The sequence below is a fragment of the Pseudopipra pipra genome, chromosome 2 (genome assembly GCF_036250125.1).
Source record: "Pseudopipra pipra isolate bDixPip1 chromosome 2, bDixPip1.hap1, whole genome shotgun sequence".
NCBI classification, from domain to species: domain Eukaryota; kingdom Metazoa; phylum Chordata; class Aves; order Passeriformes; family Pipridae; genus Pseudopipra; species Pseudopipra pipra.
In genome coordinates, this window is record NC_087550.1 from 7,690,809 (window position 1) to 7,711,737 (window position 20,929).

General features: G+C 50.4%; 1 protein-coding gene across 3 annotated transcripts in view; it reads right to left on the bottom strand.

The window, feature by feature from the left end:
- Positions 1-20,929, bottom strand: part of SLCO2B1 (solute carrier organic anion transporter family member 2B1) — a 41,236-nt gene that overhangs the window by 18,197 nt on the left and 2,110 nt on the right. Inside the window, exons 2-7 of one of the 3 annotated variants that reach the window (XM_064643881.1) lie at positions 13,393-13,483; positions 9,051-9,139; positions 8,756-8,918; positions 6,507-6,725; positions 5,288-5,386; positions 3,449-3,579 (exon numbers count right to left, since the gene is read on the bottom strand). In XM_064643881.1, coding sequence (XP_064499951.1) covers positions 3,449-3,579; positions 5,288-5,386; positions 6,507-6,725; positions 8,756-8,918; positions 9,051-9,139; positions 13,393-13,483 — 792 coding nt within the window. Of the gene's footprint in view, positions 1-3,448; positions 3,580-5,287; positions 5,387-6,506; positions 6,726-8,755; positions 8,919-9,001; positions 9,140-13,392; positions 13,738-20,929 lie in introns of those variants that run through there. The other 2 variants (XM_064643891.1, XM_064643887.1) reach the window with 2 other exon arrangements.

The following is a 20,929-nucleotide window of genomic DNA, read 5'->3' on the forward strand; positions in this document are numbered from 1 at the left end:
TGTTTGGAGTGTCACCTGAACCAGGAGATATTTGGGTGGACAAGACAGATCTTGCACACGAGAAATGCTGAGTGAGGGCAATGCTCCTACTTCTGTTTAAGGTGCTGCTGAGAGCACTTTTCCCCTTTTCAATCCCTTTTCATGTCATCTACAGAGCTGCCAAGACAGAGACTGTGCCCAAGAGACAGCACAGGAATAACCTTGAGCAGTGGGAATACAACCACCTGGGGTGGGATACAAGAACAGCAACAGACGGCAAAGCATCAGCTAAACCTTGGCTACACAGCCATTAGAAAGCCCTTAAATCCTGCAGTTGCCCACAATACAGGACACAACTTCAAGGAATGTTTCTGGCTCATGGAGGCAGGACTAAGCTGGAATTACTTCCCAAAGATAGCAGCATGTGGGTAGTGACTCACAAGATCAGAGAGTCACCCTGGCCTTGGACACTCCCAGGGATGGAACAGCCACAGCTTCTCTGGGCAACCTGTGCCAGGGCCTCCCCACTCTCACAGCCAAGAATTCCTTCCCACTATCCCTCGGGTAGTGGGAAGCCATTCCCCCCTTGTCCTGTCTCTCTATCTGTTGTCCAAAGTCCCTCTCCAGCTCTCCTGGAGCTCCTTTAGGTGCTTTAAGGGGCTCTGAGGTTTCCCTGGAGCCTTCTTTTCTCCAGGTTGGACACTTCTTTTCTCCAGGCTGGACCCCTCCAGCTCTCCCAGCCTGATTCCAGAACCCTTTGTGATGGAAAAGCTGTCCTGCTTGTGTCCTTAACCTAACACTGGTTTACTCCAAGGCCAAGCAAGAGAAAGTGATTTATATATACACATATATATATTTTTAGATATACATATTAATATATATGTGTACAAACAGAAAAACACCTGTGACAATGCAGATTCCCAACAAGACTTTGAGTGCTCCCACAGCAGACATGTTTTACCCAGAACAGCACCTGGCAAAGTTTCTACAGCGGCTTTTATTTTCATTTTTAAGCAGGGCCCCTTCCTGCTGCTGATGGTGCTGTTACCCCCATGGGACAGGCCTGGCTGGCCCTGGCATCTCCCATCCCGCAAGGAGGGCAGGATTTTGCTATCGCTTAGACTATTTTCCTGTTGTTGCTTTTTAACTGTCAGCAGATTCCAAAGGCTTTCTGAGGGAGATGGTAAAATGGGGAGAAATTCAAGAAGATCTGGGCAGCAGGGGGATATGTGGGTGCTCAGCCATGTGGAAGCATTCCCTACAGGTCCCAGCCAGTGGAGCAGTGAAATCTGTTCTTTTTAAATCAATATCCACCCATTCCTTTCTTAAACTCTTCTGAGCAGCTCGGAGTGCAGAACTTGCCAAAAAGTGCACCTGTTTTAGTTCAAAGTACATTATTTTCACTCTAGAGCCGTTTATGAAATTAATATTCCCCTCAGCCCTAATAAAGAACCTTTCCCCTAAGATGGAGTGTGGTATCCTGAGCAGGCTCTGCTAATACAGATTATCCCTGAGGACTTCAAAGCCATCCAAGCTGCAGGAGGATAAATCAGGCACGCTGAATTTAGGAGCACACTCATCCTGCAACACTGAGCAGTTTTCACCCCATCACCTCACAGCACCTTTGCAAACCTCAGGGCCTATATAACCCAGGAGTAAATCATTACATCCCCATAGGTTTAACTGGTAAAACAGGTCGCATTTTCCCAGGCAGGGAAACCCCAAACCTCCCTAAGAATCATTCATTCCTGTGGAAACTCAGGCAGAATTATTCTGCACCAGACAGTGCACGGGCTTGTTCAGACAGGAAAGTTTCGATACTGCCTCAAGGTAAAACACGTGGAAGGCAGTTACACAGGTCAGAGTGTGGCCAAGACATCGAGATGAGCACAATTTCACCAACTAAGCATGTCCCAGCAGCGTCCCCTAAAAGCACAGTTTGTTCTGTGTTATTCCTCCCGACACGCCGGGAAGCGCTTGGGAAGCTCACAAGTTGTGTCCCATCTTGGCATGAGCACTGAAGCTCTCAGGAGGGCTCCAGAGCAGGAAAAACCCTGGCAGTAAACACAGAGCAAAGCAGTGTCCTTTTTTGGACAGTGGACTCCAGTGGGCTCCAGAAGGAGGAGCATCCCCTGAGCAAACAGACGCTATTAGGACGTGCAGCAACAGGCTCGGGCTGCTGAAGGTTTTTCCCTGTCAGTTATTTCCAAGGACTTCACAGAGCCAGGGTGTTTATGGGCTGGGAAGCATTGAAAATCCTTCTGGCCAGCAAAAAGGTCCCAGTGAGAGGTGGTGGGGGTAGCTGGGTGTGGGAGCAGCAGCAGAGCCTGAGCCCCAAGGACGAGAGGATTTGCAGTGGAAAGGAGACAAACCAGTCCCCAGCCTCAGTATTACCAACACCCTCAGGGGAAACCCCACTTCCAAGAAAAGGCTCCTGATGAATTATTCACATTTCCTATAAACTGGGTGGATCATCTCACAGAGCACATATGGCTCCCCCAGAAGGGAAACAAGGGCCACTGGTGCAACATCTCCCACCAGCTCCCCAAAGACATCATGGAATCACAGACTGGGTTGGGTTGGAAGGGACTTTAAAGATCATCTCACTCCACCCCCTTGCCATGGACACCTTCCACTAGCCCAGGCTGCTCCAAGCCCTGTCCAACCTGGCCTTGGACACTTCCAGGGATGGGGCAGCCACAGCTTCTCTGGGCAACCTGTGCCAGGGCCTCTCCACCCTCACAGGGAAGGATTCCTTCCCAATATTCCCTCTAACCCTGCCCTCTGGCAGTGGGAAGTCATTCCCCCTTGTCCTGTCCCTCCATCCCTTGTCCCAAGTCTCTGTCCAGCTCTCTTGGAGCCCCTTTAGGCACAGGAAGAGACTCTGAGGTCTCCTCAGAGCCTTCTCTTCTCCCGGCTGAACAATCCCAGCTCACCCACCAATATCCCTAAGTCCTTCTCCTCAGGGCTCCATCCACACCCCACCCAGCCTGTGCCTGAGTTTGCAGGAGCAGGACCATGGAATCACAGAATCATTTAGGTTGGAAAAGACCTCTGAGATCACTGAATCTAACACTGCCATTGCTTCCCTAGGGAAGCCAAGGAGACCCACCTGCAGGTGAGCCAGGAGGGTGGCTTTGAGAAGGACCACAATCCACACAGAACCTTTCCACTGCTGCACATTCCCATGCAGAGGAATCAACACACAGGCACTGCTTCAATGCTCCACCACGAAATGATCACATCCATAAGCTGCTGAGCATCACAAGGACCTCTGACATAAGAGGTGAGAGCAAACCAGTCTCCCCTCCAGCTTTGGGATGCAGCTCTGAGCTGCACCACCACTTCCATGCTTGTGTTTCCCATGGATGCAGTAGCTTCAGTTTCTGCTGGAGAGGGAGGGATGTGCATTTAAACACGAGGGGTTTGTGTGCAGTGCCAACAGGTCCACCTGCAGCACCTCTCCTACCTCTTTTGGCATCTCCCGTGGGAAGAAGAAATATGGCACTGCAGACAGAGCCACCAGGCTGGCTGCCACCAGGAACCCGAGCCACCAGGCACCCACCCACCGTGGGTCCTCGTGGGTGAGCTGGACTTCAGCTGCAACACAGACAGAGAGAGGGGCATCAAACCAGCAGTGAAAACAGGGAGGGACCCCACTGCACCAACAGGATGGTGATGGGTGGCCTCTGGCACCCTGAACATCAATCAGCTCCAAAGTGGTGGCTCCCAATCTGGGGACCATCGGTTCTCACCCCATGGTGTTAAATCACATTTCATTCTTTGCTATTGCCAGGGTCTCCAAAAGGCCACTCAGCCCTTTGGATGGAGACAACTGGGACAAGGATGTCCTACAGCTGGAAAGGCAAAGGAAAGCACCCCTATCACCGCTGTTCCAGAGAAGGGACACCTGTGTTGTGGAAAAGCTTGGAAGTACTCAGGGGGATTAAGTCATGATGGCTGTCAATACAGAAGGAAAAATTCCTTTTGAAGTTTAAAATTAAATTAATTACAGTTAACTTTTGGCATCCAAGAGCACTGGTTTAGTTGTTTACAATTGCTCTACCCACACAGGGATCCCCTGTTGGCAGAAGACTTGGATCCTGGAGTGGTGCCCACCACTCTGGTCCATCACCCAGTGCCTGCTTTGCAGCTCAACCAAAGGAAGCTGATCTTTAAAGATGCTTTAATAAGAATTATATCCCATTCTCCTGTCTGTCTGCCCTCAGTTTTCCCAGCCTCCGCTCCTGCCATCCTCAGGGCTCTGTGCCAGCAGTAACATCCCCCATGGGGAGGGTACCTGGTACTGATAAAATGGGACATGCAGAAGCCACAATGTAAATTCACAACAGGGTGAGTCTGAGCAAGAAATATTTCTCCAGAAAAAAGTGATCCCTGTGGTAAGATGGCATTCAGGAGCATATCCCAGGAAACAAGTCCTCCCAGAAACCTCTTCCTTGAGGTTTAACATCAGTGAGCCGTTCACACCGGGGAGGTACAACTGAAACTGCATTTTACTGGGTTTTGGTGCAGCCACATCTAATCTCCAATCTCTAGAAGTGACAAGTGATAGGAAAAAGAAATTGATAATCTCCTCCCTGCATTTCAGTAAAATGGAATTTTAAATCCTTTCCTGATAAACACTAATTTATTTTTCTCCTAGTAAAACAATAGCTTTAACTCTAAGCAGCCACAGCTAGTCAGCTTTTCCCAGCTGGTTGAAGACACTTTTAGGCTGAAGGGAGCCTTTTATCCCATCTACCCCTGCCCTCCGGCAGTGGGAAGCCATTCCCCCTTGTCCTGGCACTCCAGACCCTTGCCCAAAGTCCCTCTCCAGCTCTCTTGGAGCCCCTTTAGGACTGGAAGAGGCTCTAAGGTCTCCCTGGAGCCTTCTCTTCTCCAGGCTGAATATTTGCTCTGTTAACAACCAGGAAAGAGCCTCTTATTTTCCAGACCATGATTCAAGAGCAGCCAAAAAGGAGATGATTACAAATGCTTTAATAGCACATCTCAGGGAGAGACATTTGAAAAGGAAATCCCTTTTGTGCTCCTTTCTTGCCCTATCCAGCATTTCCCTTCTCCTTGTTTTCACCTTCCTCCCATCCTACCATGCTTCTTCATACCTCAGGGCTGGTACCCATTTTCCAGCTCCATCTTTCTTCTTCATGTATCTTCTCCCTGGGTTTTGGTTGTTCTCCACATCCCCACTACTGGCTGGCAGCAAAACAGTCCTGCCAGTGGTGCTGGCATATGGCAAGAAATTCGTGGAATTCTGCTTAAAAATCCCTCTCAGGGCACGTTCACTCACCTCCGCTGACTTTGTCAATGTCCACGTAGAATTGCAGCATGGCAGAGCCCAGCATGAAGGCCACCCCTGGCCCAATGACAGTCACAGAGAACAGGATTCCTGCAGAGAGATGAGAGCAAAGAGGGCTCAACCCTGTGGGAGAGGACCACAGGGACAGGAGGTGCCTCCAGACAGGACCAGGCTCCTCCATGTCCACCTCCAGCACAGCTGATTTTCCTGGCAGCTTCCTCAGTGCCCCTCTCACACAGCAACAGTCCCGTGCTCCCTTCAAAGAAAAGGTTTTGCAAGGTTCAGACCTTTTCTGCCCCTCTTCTTCAGCCTCCTAGAAAGACTGGAATACGCCCAGGAACAAGACATGTCTCTCGGCATAAGAAATCCAGGAAATGCCGAGATTTTTTACAGGGTGGAGGAGATAAAAGTTATCAGTAAACTCTCCTATGTGAATTACTGATTAAAAATGTATCAACACGTGGGAGATTCAACTCTTGCCTTACATGTGATCCTTTCAGCTGAGGTTCAGAGGTTTGAATCAACCACCAGAGCAAAATTTGATGCTGTACTTCCACTTTTTTGACAGTGATGACCTGTTTTTGATCCACCTTTGCTGTTCCATTCAGTTCAATTCAATTCAATTCAATTCAATTCAATTCAATTCAATTCAATTCAATTCAATTCAATTCAATTCAATTCAATTCAATTCAATTCAATTCAATGTTACTCACAGATAACAGCTAGAAAAGGAGTAGAAGGACCTGCAAAGACCATTTTGTCCAGCCAACCACCCTGGGACATCCCTTTTAGGCCTGTGCCCAAGCAGTTCTCCAGCACCCCCCTCTGCTGAAGGATACTCTCCCATCTCCAAGATGCTTCCTATAATTTTGTAATAATATTTAAAAATTTTTGAATTTTTAATTATTTGTTATTTTTTAGCTTCCTATAATATTCCTAACATCTAAACAGAGTCTTCATAGCTGTACCTTAAACCCATTGCCGCCTTTTGTGAACACAGAGATCAGATTATTCCTCTTTGCCTTCTTGAAGCCTTTTTGGAGGAGGACATGGTTATTATGTCTGTCTCCAGGTTATGACTCTCAGGCCAGAAATCCCAATATTTCCCTCAAATCGTGTTTTCCAGCACTCCAGGTCCGTCTGATGTTTGTCCAAGCTTGAAGCTTTGCCATCAGTCTCATCCTGGCTCCCCCTCTTCCCACAGTCTTACCCAGATAGAGGGGGGAGTTCCTCTTGCTGGCGAAGTCATCAATGTAGGAGATCCCAAAGGGCTGGATAGGGACACCACCGATGCCCAGCAGGGCCTGGGCAATGAACATGACCAGGAGAACCTCGTGGTTCTCCCTGCTGGCACGGGGGGTGCAGCTGGCATCACTGAGGTTCGCCCAGGACCTGGGCTGGCACAGGTCAGTGGTGTTGCTGAATGTGCCTGTGGGTGACAAGGGGAACAGGTCTGAGGAGCTTGGTCTGGAGAAAGAGCTTCCCAAAGATAGCAGCATGTGGGTAGTGACTCAGGAGATCAGAGAGTCACCCTGGCCTTGGACACTTCCAGGGATGGGGCAGCCACAGCTTCTCTGGGCAACCTGTGCCAGGGCCTCTCTACCCTCACAGCCAAGAATTCCTTCCCAATATCCCATCTAACCCCAACCTCTGGCAGTGGGAAGCCATTCCCCCTTGTCCAGCCACTCCAGGTTCTTGTTCCAAGTCCCTCTCCAGCTCTCCTGGAGGCCCCTTTAGGCCCTGCAAGGAGCTCTCAGGTCTCCCTGGAACCTTCTCTTCTCCAGGTGAACACTGCCAGCTCTCCCAGCCTGGCTTCAGAGCAGAGGAGTTCCAGCCCTCTGAGCATTTCCATGGCCTCCTCTGGACTTGCTGAAGCAGCTCCACATTCTTATCTTATCCTTAGATGTTGTATGGGAGAAAATCCAAAGCAAGTCCAAAGGTTACTGTACAGATGTTCACAGAGATGGATGCACATGCCATGAAAAGCCACTTCCATTGAAGAAGTGGAGCTGAGGTCACTTCCAGGACCTTTGATATTCCTTCCAAGAAAGGTAAGTGAGGAGAACTGCAGATTTTGTGAACAGCTACTCGGGAAACGAGAACTCATTTTCCCCAGAAAAAGCTTACAAAGCTGCCTAAGTGAAAGTGCTGATTCAGGCACCCTTATCTTCCTCAAAATACTGAGGGGGAGGTGCTTTTAGCAGGATTTCCATGGTTATCCCCTAAATCCTGTGGAACTCCGAGTGCTCAGACATGGGGTCACCTGCACCAACAGGTGGCTAATTATTTCCAAACTGCCATTAGCATCCTGTTTGCAGCCATGACTTATTCACCTATTAAGTGTTTCCCTGGTGCCTATTGCAAAGTGGTGCCTTTCTTCAGCTGAAAAGTGGCTTTGGACAAACAGATCATCTCTGTGTGAACCAGCTGAGATCCCTCTGCTGAGCCAGAGGAGGCTTCTAAAAGATTTGCTGGAGCAAAAGATTTGGAGAGGTAACAAGAAAGTGCTTTTCTCCTTCTTTTCTCATCCCTTCACTTTCTTTCAGGGAAAAAATCCCAAATTCACCCTGGTCTGTTCCCTCCCTCCATGAGTGATTTAAACTGCATGTTCCTCATGGGAGGCTGATTTTCTGGTGGGGTCTAAAACCTCAAAGCATTCCCTCGAGCTCAGCTAGGCAGGGGAAGACAGGTGAGGCTGGAGAAACAGGAGAAGTTGGGTGTGAAACCAGCACTCTCTCATTGCAGACAACAGCATTCGCCCCTTGGGGTGCCTTCCCAAACCTCATGTTTCCTTTCCACAATGGGCTAGAGGTGACAGAGCTCATGAGACTTTATCTTATTTACATTATAATAAGTTTGCATTCACAAGGACAACTTGGCTCAACTCATGGAATATGAGAGCTCTGGTGGCTGGAGAAGACCTTCCTGGCACCCAGAGTTTGTCTGCTGTATGGGTGTGCACAAAACAAGGGCAATCAGAGGCACAGCCTGTGTTTTGACTGTTTTCATGTCCTTTCCCATGGTTCCAGGGTCCCCATGTCCCCTGGCTCTTCTTCCCGCCACAGCTGTTGCCTCTCAGGACCGAGATGGTTTCATTCTCAGAAAAATAAAATTCCTTGAGGACAAACTTGCAGCTCCCAACCTCCCTAGGGAAGGGAAATTTGTAATGGCTTCCCACTCCCAGAGGGCAAGGTTAGGTTGGCTATTGGGAAGGAATGCTTGGCTATGAGGGTGGAGAGGCCCTGGCACAGGTTGCCCAGAGAAGCTGTGGCTGCCCCATCCCTGGAAGTGTCCAAGGCCAGGTTGGACAGGGCTTGGAGCAACCTGGGCTAGTGGAAGGTGTCCCTGCCCGTGGAAAGGGATGGGGTTTAAGGTCCCTTGCAACCCAAACCATTCTGGGATTCTGTTATTTCCCTTTTCCATCCCAAAAGGCCTAAAATAAGCTCCTAGAGCACTTACTGGCAACAGACTGGTCAAACTCATAGGGCCCAGTGATGAAGTGGGGCAGGGACATGAGGAACCCAGCCAGGGACACGAGCAGGGCGCCGGCGCCGATGAACCGGGGCCTGTGCACTCGGCTCCCGAAGTAACTGATGAAGACAATCAGCAGCGTGTTCCCCACCTGCAGCAGGACACAGAGAGCAAAAGGTCTCGCAGGGGAACACGAGGAGCATGGGGAGAGCAGGAGAAGAAAGCTGGTTTCACCTCGTTGAAGGAAGCGAGCAGCCCTGACGTCCGGCTGGAGAGGCCATACCGTCTCTCGATGGTGGAGATGGAGCTCTTCAGGTACCCGGAGACCAGGAGCTGGGAGAGCTGCAGCAGCCCGTGGCAGAACACAAAGAACTGCCAACAAAAAAGAGAGCATCCAGCATGGTTACTGAGAGCTGCAGCACAACAAACTGCATCTCCAGAGAAAGGCACAGTTATTGAACATAAACCTTTGACCATGAGCCTTTGAAATATTATCCTTGCTCTGCCATCAGTGAAATCTTCTGAAATTAATATAGACATGAAATAGTGCTCTGCCAAAAATAACAACGGGGTCACTATCTGCAAGGAGGGTGTAATTTCTTCAGATGAAAAGTGGCTTTGGATAAACACGTTGTTTCAGTTGGGATGATGCTTGTTTGTGTTGGCCTTGTCCCTAAGATCCAGAAGCAGAAGTGGGAGGTTGCACAATTCCTGTTCCCATCCAGCCAGGGGCAGCAGCCATCCCCAGTGCTGGGAGCAATTCTGGGACAGGAACAAGCCCTTCTAAACACAGCAACAAACAACTTCTTCAGAGAAAACCAGGAGAAGGTCAGGGAGAATAATTCAGGCTGTTTTCCTTTCCTTCTTAAAAAGCCCTGGATGTAAAGGACATCTCCTTTGGAAAATGTGAGGGTTCTTTTCCACTTCCAGAAGGAAACCTTGCCAAAGTCCATCCTCTCCTAGAAGATAATCTGACCTCATCTCCTCCAGAGTTTGGGGTGTGCAGGTGCTGGGCTGCCCAGGGGAACACGTGGCTCAAGCTGCCCCACAGAGAACAGAGTCCATCTCCCTGGTCCTCTCACAGAAGCATTTCCCAAGTGCCAAGTGACCTGTCCAAGGAGGGAAGGGGAGGGATGGACCTCCCCTTTATCCACAGCTCTGCAAAGTACTCAGCAAAGGAAAGGAGCTGGCAAGTCATCTCCTTCTCCACATGGCTCTCCACAGGCATCCTTCCAGTGCCCAAAGGAGGCAAAAAAACTGCCCAGCCCAAACATTCCACATTCCGTAAGGAGGTGGACCACCCATCACTGCAGGACAGGCTAGATGCCTCTGGGTCCTTCCAGAGCTGCTGCCTCAGCCTTGGATGATGACCAAACCCTCAGGGCACTGCTTTTTGCAGATCTTTACTCTCTTGCTGACCAGAGCAGGGCACTGCTCCAGCTCTGAGGATTTTGCAGCTCCCACCATGGAGCAGACTCACCTAGAGGAGCTGCTCAGCCTGGCCTGGGTTTCTGCCACATCTCCTTCTGATCTAGGGTTAGAGTGGGATCACTGCCAAACTGGGCTGCTCTGTCAGCCAGGGGAATATTTACAGCACAGAAGGGGACAAAGAGGATGGTCAAGCCCCCCCTGGGTCACTGGGAACTGCAGTGCTGGGGTTACCAGCACCCAAAGTGATGGGTGGGTATCATGCAAACCAGGATATAATCCAGGACCTCCCCCCTTCCAGGCTCATGTCACCACTGATGGGTGCAACGTGTGCGGACCAGGAAAGTGTCACCCAGCCAAAGGAAAGCTTCCCCAGAGCCAGCTTTGCCAAAACTCCTATATTCCTACGAGACACTGGCTTTGTCCAGGCTCTGTTTCCTGAATACATGAGGTCAGAATGGAAAGGTTGAAGCCAGATTCATTTATTCCAGACATCCACAGCACACAGCCTAATATGTATCCAAATCCAGGACCTTCAAATCATGCTGGTTTACATCAGCCCAGCAGCTGCCCACTACTGCCCCACATCCTCTGCAGCTCAGGAGGTCAAAAGGGGTTGGCAATCTGGTGTTTTATCCTCTCATCTAGGCAGAGTAAAGCACAGAAAAGAGAGAGGGCCCTGCAAAGGACCTGCAGTGGGTTGGGGTCAGCACCAGGCAAGGCCCCCAGTTCTGGCTCCAGGGGCTGTTTGCTGTCAGCCATCAGACCACAGCACAGCTGCTCTTCTACCAGGGAAAGAAAGGACAGACTCGTGGACTTTAGGTCTGCTGGACTGGTGGGGCTGGCCTGGGTCTGATGGGCTGCCCCAGCAGCTGACCTGGGTCTGCAAGCACCAGCCTTTTCCCACGTGCTGTGTCCTCACAGCACAACAAATCCAGGAGCAGCCCCAGAGCTGAGTGCTCTCAGAAACAACCCCAAGTTCAGCTGTCTGGCACCTGTTTCCCATGGAAAGGCCAGGACATGCTTGTAACATCTCCCCTCTACATCAACAGAATTAAAACAACTCGGAGAATCCACAGGAGCACTTCCGTAGGCTGAGGAGGAAGGAAGGGAGAGGTTTTGCAATGGCTTTTTTAAATAAACATCTGTGAAGCATTAATAGAAGAGCCTGTGTTGAGGTAACACCAAACACCTGAACCAGGGACAGGGGGTGCTTGGTACCAAAAATAATCCCCTTGCAGTGCCAGGGTGCAGAGCAACCTCCTCCGTTGTCCACACCCTCCACAACCAGCTCTGGGAAAAGTGCATTTCTGCTCTGCTACACATCTAAGGAGGAGCTTCTCTGATCAGACTTGCTGCTTTTCTACTTTTCTAGATAATGTGTAATGTATTCTTGCTGGCTTTGTTCTGCTAAGCCTTGCACCACGTTGCTGAGGTGTTGCTGCTCCCACTCCACATGTGTTAAGAGAACAGAGAAACACACTCCATCCAACGCAGCCAGGAAACTGCAGACCTGGGGACTAAATACCAACATCTCCTCTCTCTTGGTGGTCCAAAACTTTCTACAAAGGTTACATGTGTTCCCAGGGTTGGTTGTGCGGTTTGGCAACAAATCGTCCCAGTGAGGGCTCTGAAAGCTGCACACACTGTCCTGCCCCAGCTGACACAGGGAAGTCCCTGTCACGCTGTTTTCATGTGTTTGGGAGTCTTTGGCTGCTATTTTAAGGAAGGGTTTTGTGCCTTAGCACATGGTAAACCCCTGTGCACTGTGCTGTGCTTACAGAAAATGGAGCTGGGAGGAACCAGCCTGTTCCAGTTTAATCCAAACCAGCTTGGTTGGGTGTGTAGTTGGAAGCGACCTTAAAGATCATCCACTTCTAGTCCCTGGAGACCTTCCACTAGCCCAGGTTGCTCCAAACCTCATCCAGCCTGGTTTTGGACACTTCCAGGGATGGGGCAGCCACAGCTTCTCTGGGCAACCTGTGCCAGGGCCTCACCACCCTCACAGCCAATTCCTTCCCAACATCTTATCTAAATTTTAATGCTCTTTGAAGCCAAAACAACCCAGTTTTTAGTTATGCCCTTCAATTGCCTTTTGACACGTGGCAACTAGTTTTTTGTGACACACTCTCTGGAGATATAAATACATATACAAACTGCAGTGCTGTGATTTTTGGCCCTCCAGCCACTTCAAACACATAAACCACATTGTGCAATGGTTTTGTGTTTCTGCAAGAGCCATTGAAACCCTGCACTGGAAGTTTTGTTTTCTGAGGAAGTCATTTAGAAACCGGACAGGGTGACCTAAGTTCTTGAAAAAAACCCAAGAGATCTGGGGAAAACATCCTGTGCTGAGCATAATTGTGAGAGGATAATGCATGGTCAGCTCTGCCTTGGGGGTGAAAACAAGTCTCACTTAAGAGATATTTTAAGCCTTTAACACCAGCTGTCATCTTTTGCTCTACAGGCTGGTGAGACTCTCTAACGAGCCAGGTAATTGGCTCCAACTACACTGAATGTACCAGTTAATTAATGTTGTTAATTACTGATGAATGCAATTATTGAGCCAAAAGGGAACAAAGCAGATGCTGCAGCACAGGAGGAGCCACCCCAGGTCCAGTCTGTAGTTCTGCAGAGCCCTTCAAACACTCACCTGGAGGACCTGAGGTTGCACTGAGTCCAGGAGGGCATAACACTTTGAAGAATGGTTTCCATCTGGCACAGGGCAGGGTTAGATAGGATACTGGGAAGGAATTCTTGGCTGTGAGGATGCGGAGGCCCTGGCACAGGTTGCCCAGAGAAGCTGTGGCTGCCCCATCCCTGGAAGTGTCCAAGGCCAGGTTGGAGCAACCTGGGATAGTGGAAGGTGTCCCTGTCCATAAAGATCAGCTTTAAGGTCCCACCCAACCCAAATCATTCTCTGATTCCATGAAGTTCTGCAGAACCTGGAAGTTAAACATGCATTTCAGCCTTGCTGTCCCACCACTTGCTCTTGGATGGAGACAGTTCCACCTCAAACGGTGCTTCTGCCACAAGCACGTGGAAAGCCAACGGAAGCACATGGAAAACTTTCCAAATACACTTGGTAATCAGGAACCCTCTCAATGCCTTCTGCAGAAAACCAAACTCCTCTTTGCCAGGCCAGTGATCCAAGGGGGTATTGCAGAAAGCAGGATAATTACAGGAAGCACATTTACCTTGATACTGAGGAATGGGCTCCCGCAGAGTGTTTTCCGCATCGGATCCGCGTAGCTGCTCTGCGTAGCTGTGCTTGTCATCCTGCCAGGCCTGCCAAAATAAATCATCCAGCACAATGCTCAGTTCCTCTGCCTGAATTGCCCTTGCTCAGCATGGCAAGATGTTGTTGTGCTCTGTGAACACCCACACAACGAGCACAAGAAAGTACTAATTATTCCTGGGTTTCATTCTCTTGGAGCACTTTGCTCCCGCAAAGCAACAAAGCAGCCCTGCAAAACATTGATCACAGGAGGCCTGGGAGGTTACATGCTGTGCCACAGAACCAAGGACAATATGTATAAACATTATCTGGGATAATCTGACATCCTTATCGATGACCTGGGTGAGGGGGCAGAGTGCAGATGGCAGCAGAAAAAAAGACTGGGAGGAGTAACTGGCAAAGCTGATGGTTGTGCTGCCATCCAGAGGGACCTCAACAGTGGAGAAATGGGCACTGAGGGATCTCAGTGGGCTGGAGAAAGGGGAATTTAGAGAGATCTCAAAGGGATGGAGAAATGGACAGTGAGGGACCTTAACAGGCTGGAAAAACGGGCATCCAGAGGGATCTCAAAGGGAGGGAGAAACGGGCACTGAAGGAGCAAATGGGCTGGAGAAATAGGCATCCAAGGGGAAAAGGGCATTGAGGGATGCAAATGGGCTGGAGAAACGGGCACCTAAATTTAACAATGGAAAGAGGGTGGGAAGCCACCCCACCCCCCTCCCTGCACTGTTTACCTCCTTCCCTTCTCTCTGAACCCCCACTCCTTCTTTCCTGAGTGGCCCATGATGTCTTTGTTGGGATTTTAGGCTTCCCACTCAGGAAGCTGCATTGTTTGGAGGCACGCTGAAGCCATTAGGCTTTAAATTCAGCACACTGTAATAGATGTTTTCATCTCTGCAAGCGCCAAGGCAAATGGGGTGAAAGGCTTTCCATTATTATTTCGTGTAATTCCATTTCCCCCATGATGGGAAGCAAAGGAGCGAGGACTCGTAGCCTCAAACAAATTAAAAAATGCAGGGGTTGATGTAAATTCTAGCAGGACGAGACTGTCTTAACTGTGGTGTTTATAAACCCTTAAGCACAGCGCACAGGAGAGGTAAATTCCAGAGGGGCCCTGCTCATCCCTGAGTTACAAGCTCCACAGCATCTTCTGCAAAAAGCAATTGCTGCCCTCAGCCCGATTTCCAGAGATATTGCTGCAACAAAATCCGGGGTGGGATCAATAAAGTAAATTTGATCATAAATTAAAGCAGCCACAAAAAGCTCTCCTGAACCTCTGGAGGGTTCAGCAGTGCTGGAGCAAAAGCACCTGCCTGTCTCCAGCCCACGGGATCTGATATCCTGACTCTGGAGCAGGGCTGGGAGGAATTATTTATAGAGACTGAGCCCCTCAAAAGCTCAGGGGTGACACAGTGGGGAGGAAAAGGGTGGAAAACCACGGGGAGGAAACCAAGAGGAGCCTAAGCCTAGATTTCCACGTTCATGGAGTTGGGAACCACTGTAGGATTAATGCCCTGGTTTAACTGTGTTAATGGCTTTGCCAGCCCTACTCACCAAACATGCATTTAGTTAGACCTGCAAACCACAAATCCCACGGGATGTTGGAGTATTTTAGTCCTCCTGCCCATCCTTTCCAGGCCCTGCTTTAAATGTGTACATCCTTTAACCCATCCTTTAACACTGGGATTAGTCCAAGCTCTTCCATAATCAGCTTTCAGAGTCTTCTTGGGAGAAGAAAATGCTAGAAAGCACCAGTAGAAACGTTTTCACTAATCCCTGCCCAAGCAGGGGGTAAAAGCCCCTCACCCTTTGCTGTGCACCAGAATGTCCCCAGATTTCCCACACTGCTCTGGAGGAACTCAGTTCTTCTTTCCCCAGGGATGGCCTTTGGATTAATGACAACCTGCACCACCTGTCAGCAGCCAAGGAGGCACAGCCAGGTCTGGCTCCATCCCACCATCCACACCTTCACCTCACTCCAGTGAGTCGTCCTGCTCCCACATTACCTGTGGAAGAGGGAATGTGGCTGAGCCCCGAGGGGAAAAGCTCAGCAGGGATCTCAAATGCTGCAGAGCTTTGCCAGCAGTTCAGAACGAGAATAAACCTATTAAATCTATTCATCCACAACACTCCTTAAAGAACAGGAGGAAAAGTACTTTGATCCAGCACAGAGGACAACGAGCAGATCAAACAAAAAGCCAGATAAGATTTAATTGATTTAAAAAAAAAATTGCATGAAGAGAGCAGCACACTCAGGTCAGTCTGAGTTCCCTTTGGCTGGATCGAGCCCAGATGTGGCAGCACCCTCTGGGAATGGCATTGGCTTGGCAAGAGCCACGTTTTTCTCTATCTCTGGATGAAAAGAAAGATAATTTTCGTTCAATGCAATTTCTCCCAGGTAAGGTCAAGAGATGTGAGTGAATCTGCTCCTCTGCAGGAAGGAGGCAGAACAGGATTAGTGCTGTGGGCTGGGGAAGGAGGAAAAGGAGGGACAAGATGGCAAATCCCAGAAGATATCCTCAGGTCAGAGGAAGGAGAGAGCAGAAAGAGCAAAACCAGGGGGACTGGGGGGGACACACCTGCCTGTATCAGATCTGCAACCCTCAGCTCCCTGATGGCCCAGGTGTCCTCCAACACTCTAAAAAGGAACATACACAGTGGGAATTGCTATTCCTGCCTTTCTCCAGGCATCCCAGCATGTTTGCCATGGAGCATGGGAAAAGGTGAGAAATAGCCAATCCCAGAGTGACATCCCTGGATTCCAGAGACCCTGACCCAGACACACTCCCAGACCTGCCCTGCAGGACCAGGACCAACAGCACCCACTTCCCAACCTCAGCTCCACAGCCAGCTACTTCCCATCTTTGTGCCTCAGCTTCCCCAGGAACAAGTCAGGGAATAGATCTGAGCCCATCTACCTGCCAGAAGGGTTTGGGGAGCAGGAGGGGAACTGGGCCAGGCAGAGGCTGTGGGTTAGGACAGCAGGGACTGACTTTTCCCAAGGCTGAGGCATTTTGCAAAGCCTTTTTGGGTGTCTGAGGCGCCACGAGGAGGGAGCTGGCCCTGGTCCAGGCTGTGGCAGACACAGATGGGAAAGGATATGTACATGAGGGATATTCCGTCATGTACAGGGCAGAGGTGCCACCCCAGCCCAGCCAGGTATTTCTAACACCAAACACTGCTGTCTCAGAGCTCTCAGTGGTATCTCTCACCTCTTCTCCCCCAGATCACAGGAGCGTGAAATTGGTTTTTTAGGGAGACACAAACACGGAGAGCCTAGTGCAGGGTGGGACACAGGGTGACAGGTAGGGGTGGCAGGGTCTGTGACAGCGAGTGATGTCCCTGACTCTGACACAAAGCCCTTGGAAACCGGTGCTGCACCCTGATGGAGCAGAATATTGCCTCCTTGTGCACCTGCAAGGGAACTCTCTGGTGAAATAAACTCCCATAAAACAAAGATAGACTTTCCATGCCCACCTGGTGTGTTTGGGAGCCTGGTGGGGTGCACAGGTGGCTAGGTTTCACCAGGGGTCACCTCTGATGTTCTCACTGCAGGGGCTTGGTGGCAGCTACACATAGGCTGTGCTCAGATACCCCAGGGAAGGTGATGGATGGATGGTTGTTCAGACAGCAAAGGTGCCTGATGCTGCACATCCATCAGCTGATGAAGAATTTGTCCTCAAACACTGTTTTCTCCCTGCTTCTGTCTTGGGTCACTGCACCCCTCAGAAAGGCAGGGCCTGGCATGACAAACCCAGGATGGAGTGGGCACAGGGAACTCAGCTTGGAGGGGCAGCAGCTCAGCCCCACACCAAGTGATGCCATAAAACATTGCCATTAATTCCAGCCTTGCTTGCCTGACATTTCCTCACTCCTCCCGGGGACCTGCAAAGTGGCAAAAGCAGGGGAATAACCCCCATCTGTGCAGAGCCTGGGGACATAAACACAGATGGAAAAGAGGGATTGGATGTAACCTCAGTCCAACCACCCACCACCACCCTGGTACCCCTCCCAGCAGGGCTTTTCCAAATGTATATCAAAAAAGTTATGCTGAAAAAAATTATGTCAAAAGGAAAAGTAACGTTACGGAAGAGCAGAGAGAGAGGACTGATGAAAGATCACAGAATTCCACATTGGTTTGGGCTGGAAGGGACCTGAAAGCCCACCCAGTTCCACCCCCTGCACCCCCTGCCATGGGCAGGGACACCTTCCACTAGCCCAGGTTGCTCCAAGCCCTGTCCAACCTGGCCTTGGACACTTCCAGGGATGGGGCAGCCACAGCTTCTCTGGGCAACCTGTGCCAAGGGCCTCCCCACTCTCACAGCCAAGAATTCCTTCCCAATATCTCCTTTAACCCTGCCCTCTGGCAGTGGGAAGCCATTCCCCCTTGTCCTGTCACTCCATGCCCATATCTGAGATAATCTCACAGACCTTTGCAGCACAGATTAAGATGCTCCACTTCTCCCCACGCTGCCCTTTCCTTGACATCGGGGCAGCAGAAATCCCTCCAAACCTCTCCCAGCTTCTCTGGGACCTGCACAATAGTCCTGGCTGCCACAGCAGGGGACCAGGCTCGGTGCCACCAGCATCCTGTCCCATTCCCAAGGACATCAATCTATCCAATGGCTTTATTAATGGCAGCTCCTGCGAGCTGAGCAAGGAAAAGCACCCGCTGGGCTCAGCAGAGCACGAGTAAATAACAGTGAATGTAACACAGCAAATTAAATCCCAGCAGGGGAGTTGAAATGCCAGCAAATATTCCCTAATCTGTCTTCCTTCTGCAGGATAATTTTCATTCACTGGCAGTAAAGCTGAGATGGCGTCAGTGTGTGTATTTATGAGTGTGCCTGTGTTAAAGGGGAAGCTGGTTTGGAAAATGTGGGGGCAAAGATGATTGATAACACAACAGGAGGAAAGAACAGTGGATACTCATCATGCCCTCCCAGGAAAAGACTGAGGAAGGAAAAAAGGGATGCGTAGATGTGCTCAAAAAGCTGCTTCTGTCTTGAACCAACTGGCAAAAAGAAAGTGAAAATGAGATTAGCCCAGCTCAGTGATTCTGTGTAAGGAGAAATGGGCTGCAATGACACATCCCAGAAACCTTAGAAGAAGTTAGATACAAAGAAAAATGTTACTTCAATTTAAAAGATTAGAAGAAAGAGGAAAATTAGTGTTGAAACGCATGGCATGCAAACAGAGGCCATGAGGGAGAGGCTTCAGCTCTGCTCTGGCACAGGGCAGGACTGGCTGCTCTCCAGAGGTCCCTGCCAGCCCTGACCCCCATGACTTGGGAAGGATGAAACCCTCCTCCCCATTTCTGTGACAAGGTCCCACAGAGCTCCCTCCCTCCTTGGCACACCCTGCCAAGTGCTGGAGCCCTCCCTGGAAGGGTCCTCACCTGCTCCAGATGTGGTGAAGGAGTTGGAGCTCACCTGGTGGTACCAAAAAGAGATGGGACCTCTCACAACATCCTCTGTGGATGGGGCAGCCACAGCTTCTCTGGGCAACCTGTGCCAGGGCCTCCCCACCCTCACAGCCAGGAATTCCTTCCCAATATCCCATCTATCCCTGCCCTCTGGCAGTGGGAAGCCATTCCCCCTTGTCCCCAGTCCCTCTCCAGCTCTCCTGGAGCCCCTTTAGGCCCTGCAAGGGACTCTCAGGTCTCCCTGGAGCCTTCCCTTCTCCAGGGGAACCCCCCCAGCTCTCCCAGCCTGGCTCCAGAGCAGAGGGGCTCCAGCCCTGGGAGCATCTCCAGGGCCTCCTCTGGACTCTCTCCAGCACTCCAGGTCCTTGTGCTGTTGTTCCCAGGGCTGGAGGCAGCTCTGCAGGGGGGGTCTCACCTGAGGGGCAGAGGGGCAGAATTCCCTCCTGCCCTGCTGGATCAGCCCAGGGCACAGGGGGGTTCTGGATGCCAGAGCACATGGACAGGGCACATCCAGCTTTTCATCCCTCAGCACCCCCAAACCGTCCCCAGTGCTGCTCTCCTTCCATTCCTGCATCCTTGCAAGGCAGTGCCATCACTGGGCTGGGGGAACTTTTCTTTCCAGAGCATAAAGCACCCAAAAGCAGCATTGGAGAGGGAAGGAATGACAGAGGTTCCAGCCAAGGGAGGTGTTGTGCAGTTACATAAGCAATGAGGCTGGGAATTGCATCATTCCGTGGATCACTTGCTCAGTTTTGCTTTCAAACACTGTCCAGGGCTATGGAGCCCTCGGGGTCTGCCCCCTCCCCACCACCCCCTGCTCAACCGTGTTGCTGCTGATTCCCAGGCTTTCATGGGATGCATCCTATTCTGTGCACAAGCAGCATCCCATTAAACCTCCTGCCCTTCCTGCCCTTGTGACCCCTGGGTTAGTTTGTGCTGGCACTTTTGCTGTGTCTGAGAGCAGCTCAGCTCAGGGATGTGTGAGACATTTGCCAGGGCAGGATCTCATGGCTTTGCAGGTCTTACTCCTCCTCTGGAAGGTTTTATGCAGGATATTGAATAAAAAAGTCAGCCCTCCATCTCCTCGTGCCAGATGCTGAACATCCTCCTGATGGGGACGGGCAGATGTGGTGAGTGCTACAGAAAAGCCATATCTGGTGTCCTCAGTGGGGATTTTCTATTTAAGCAACACCTCCTGTGTGTTTGGCAGCGAATTAGTCCCTGCCTCAAGCAGCTGAAAACCCCTGGATAGGAGTTAAAATGATGAATGAAGTATGAAGAGCCTGTTCCCCAGGAGACACCTGCCTTTCCATAGGCTGCAGACAGTGCTTGGCTCTATGGACAAACATCTGCCAATATAAGTCTGATCCCAAACCAGAGTTTGCCTGATTTGGGGTTTTATACACCATAAATACCTTCCTGATATTTGTTCTTCCTCTGTACTTTCCTGCTGCTTGGACAGGAGTGAAGATTGAGAAAAACACGGAATCTTTGCTGAGTCCTTCAGCAGAGTTGTAAGACTTGGCAGTGCCTGGAGCAGCTGGAGGAAACAGGCAGAGCCAGAGTGGCTCCAGTGAGCGACAGATGCAGCCACTCCAATGAAAAAAACCTAACTTTTAGAAGGGGAAGCTCTTGCAAAATGAAGAGCAGGGGCCACTGCAAAAGCCTTGTGCCTTGAACACACAGCCTGAGTGAAAACCACAGCAGTTCCCGGGAGCTGAGGCTTCCTGGAGCAATCCAAAGGTTGTTTGCTGTGTATTATCTATAACTTCAAAAAAAAAGACATCCCAACAAACCCAGTATTCTCTATCTGCGCATCTGGTCTGCCCAGGGTCAGGACTTGCTCCCCAGCAAATGCTGAGTATTCCATGAGGAGCACCTACACTCCAGTTCACCTGCTTCCTATCCCTTTATGTCCAGGGGACATCCAAGGGCAGCTCTTTTCTCCCTCCACACTAACCCTGAGATAAACAAGCAAAGCATCCCCAAAAGTTTGGGGGAGACTAGTAAGATTTGCTTCACCAGGAGCTGGGAATGCTGCCAGCCACCTGCACACAAGAGGGATGGATGG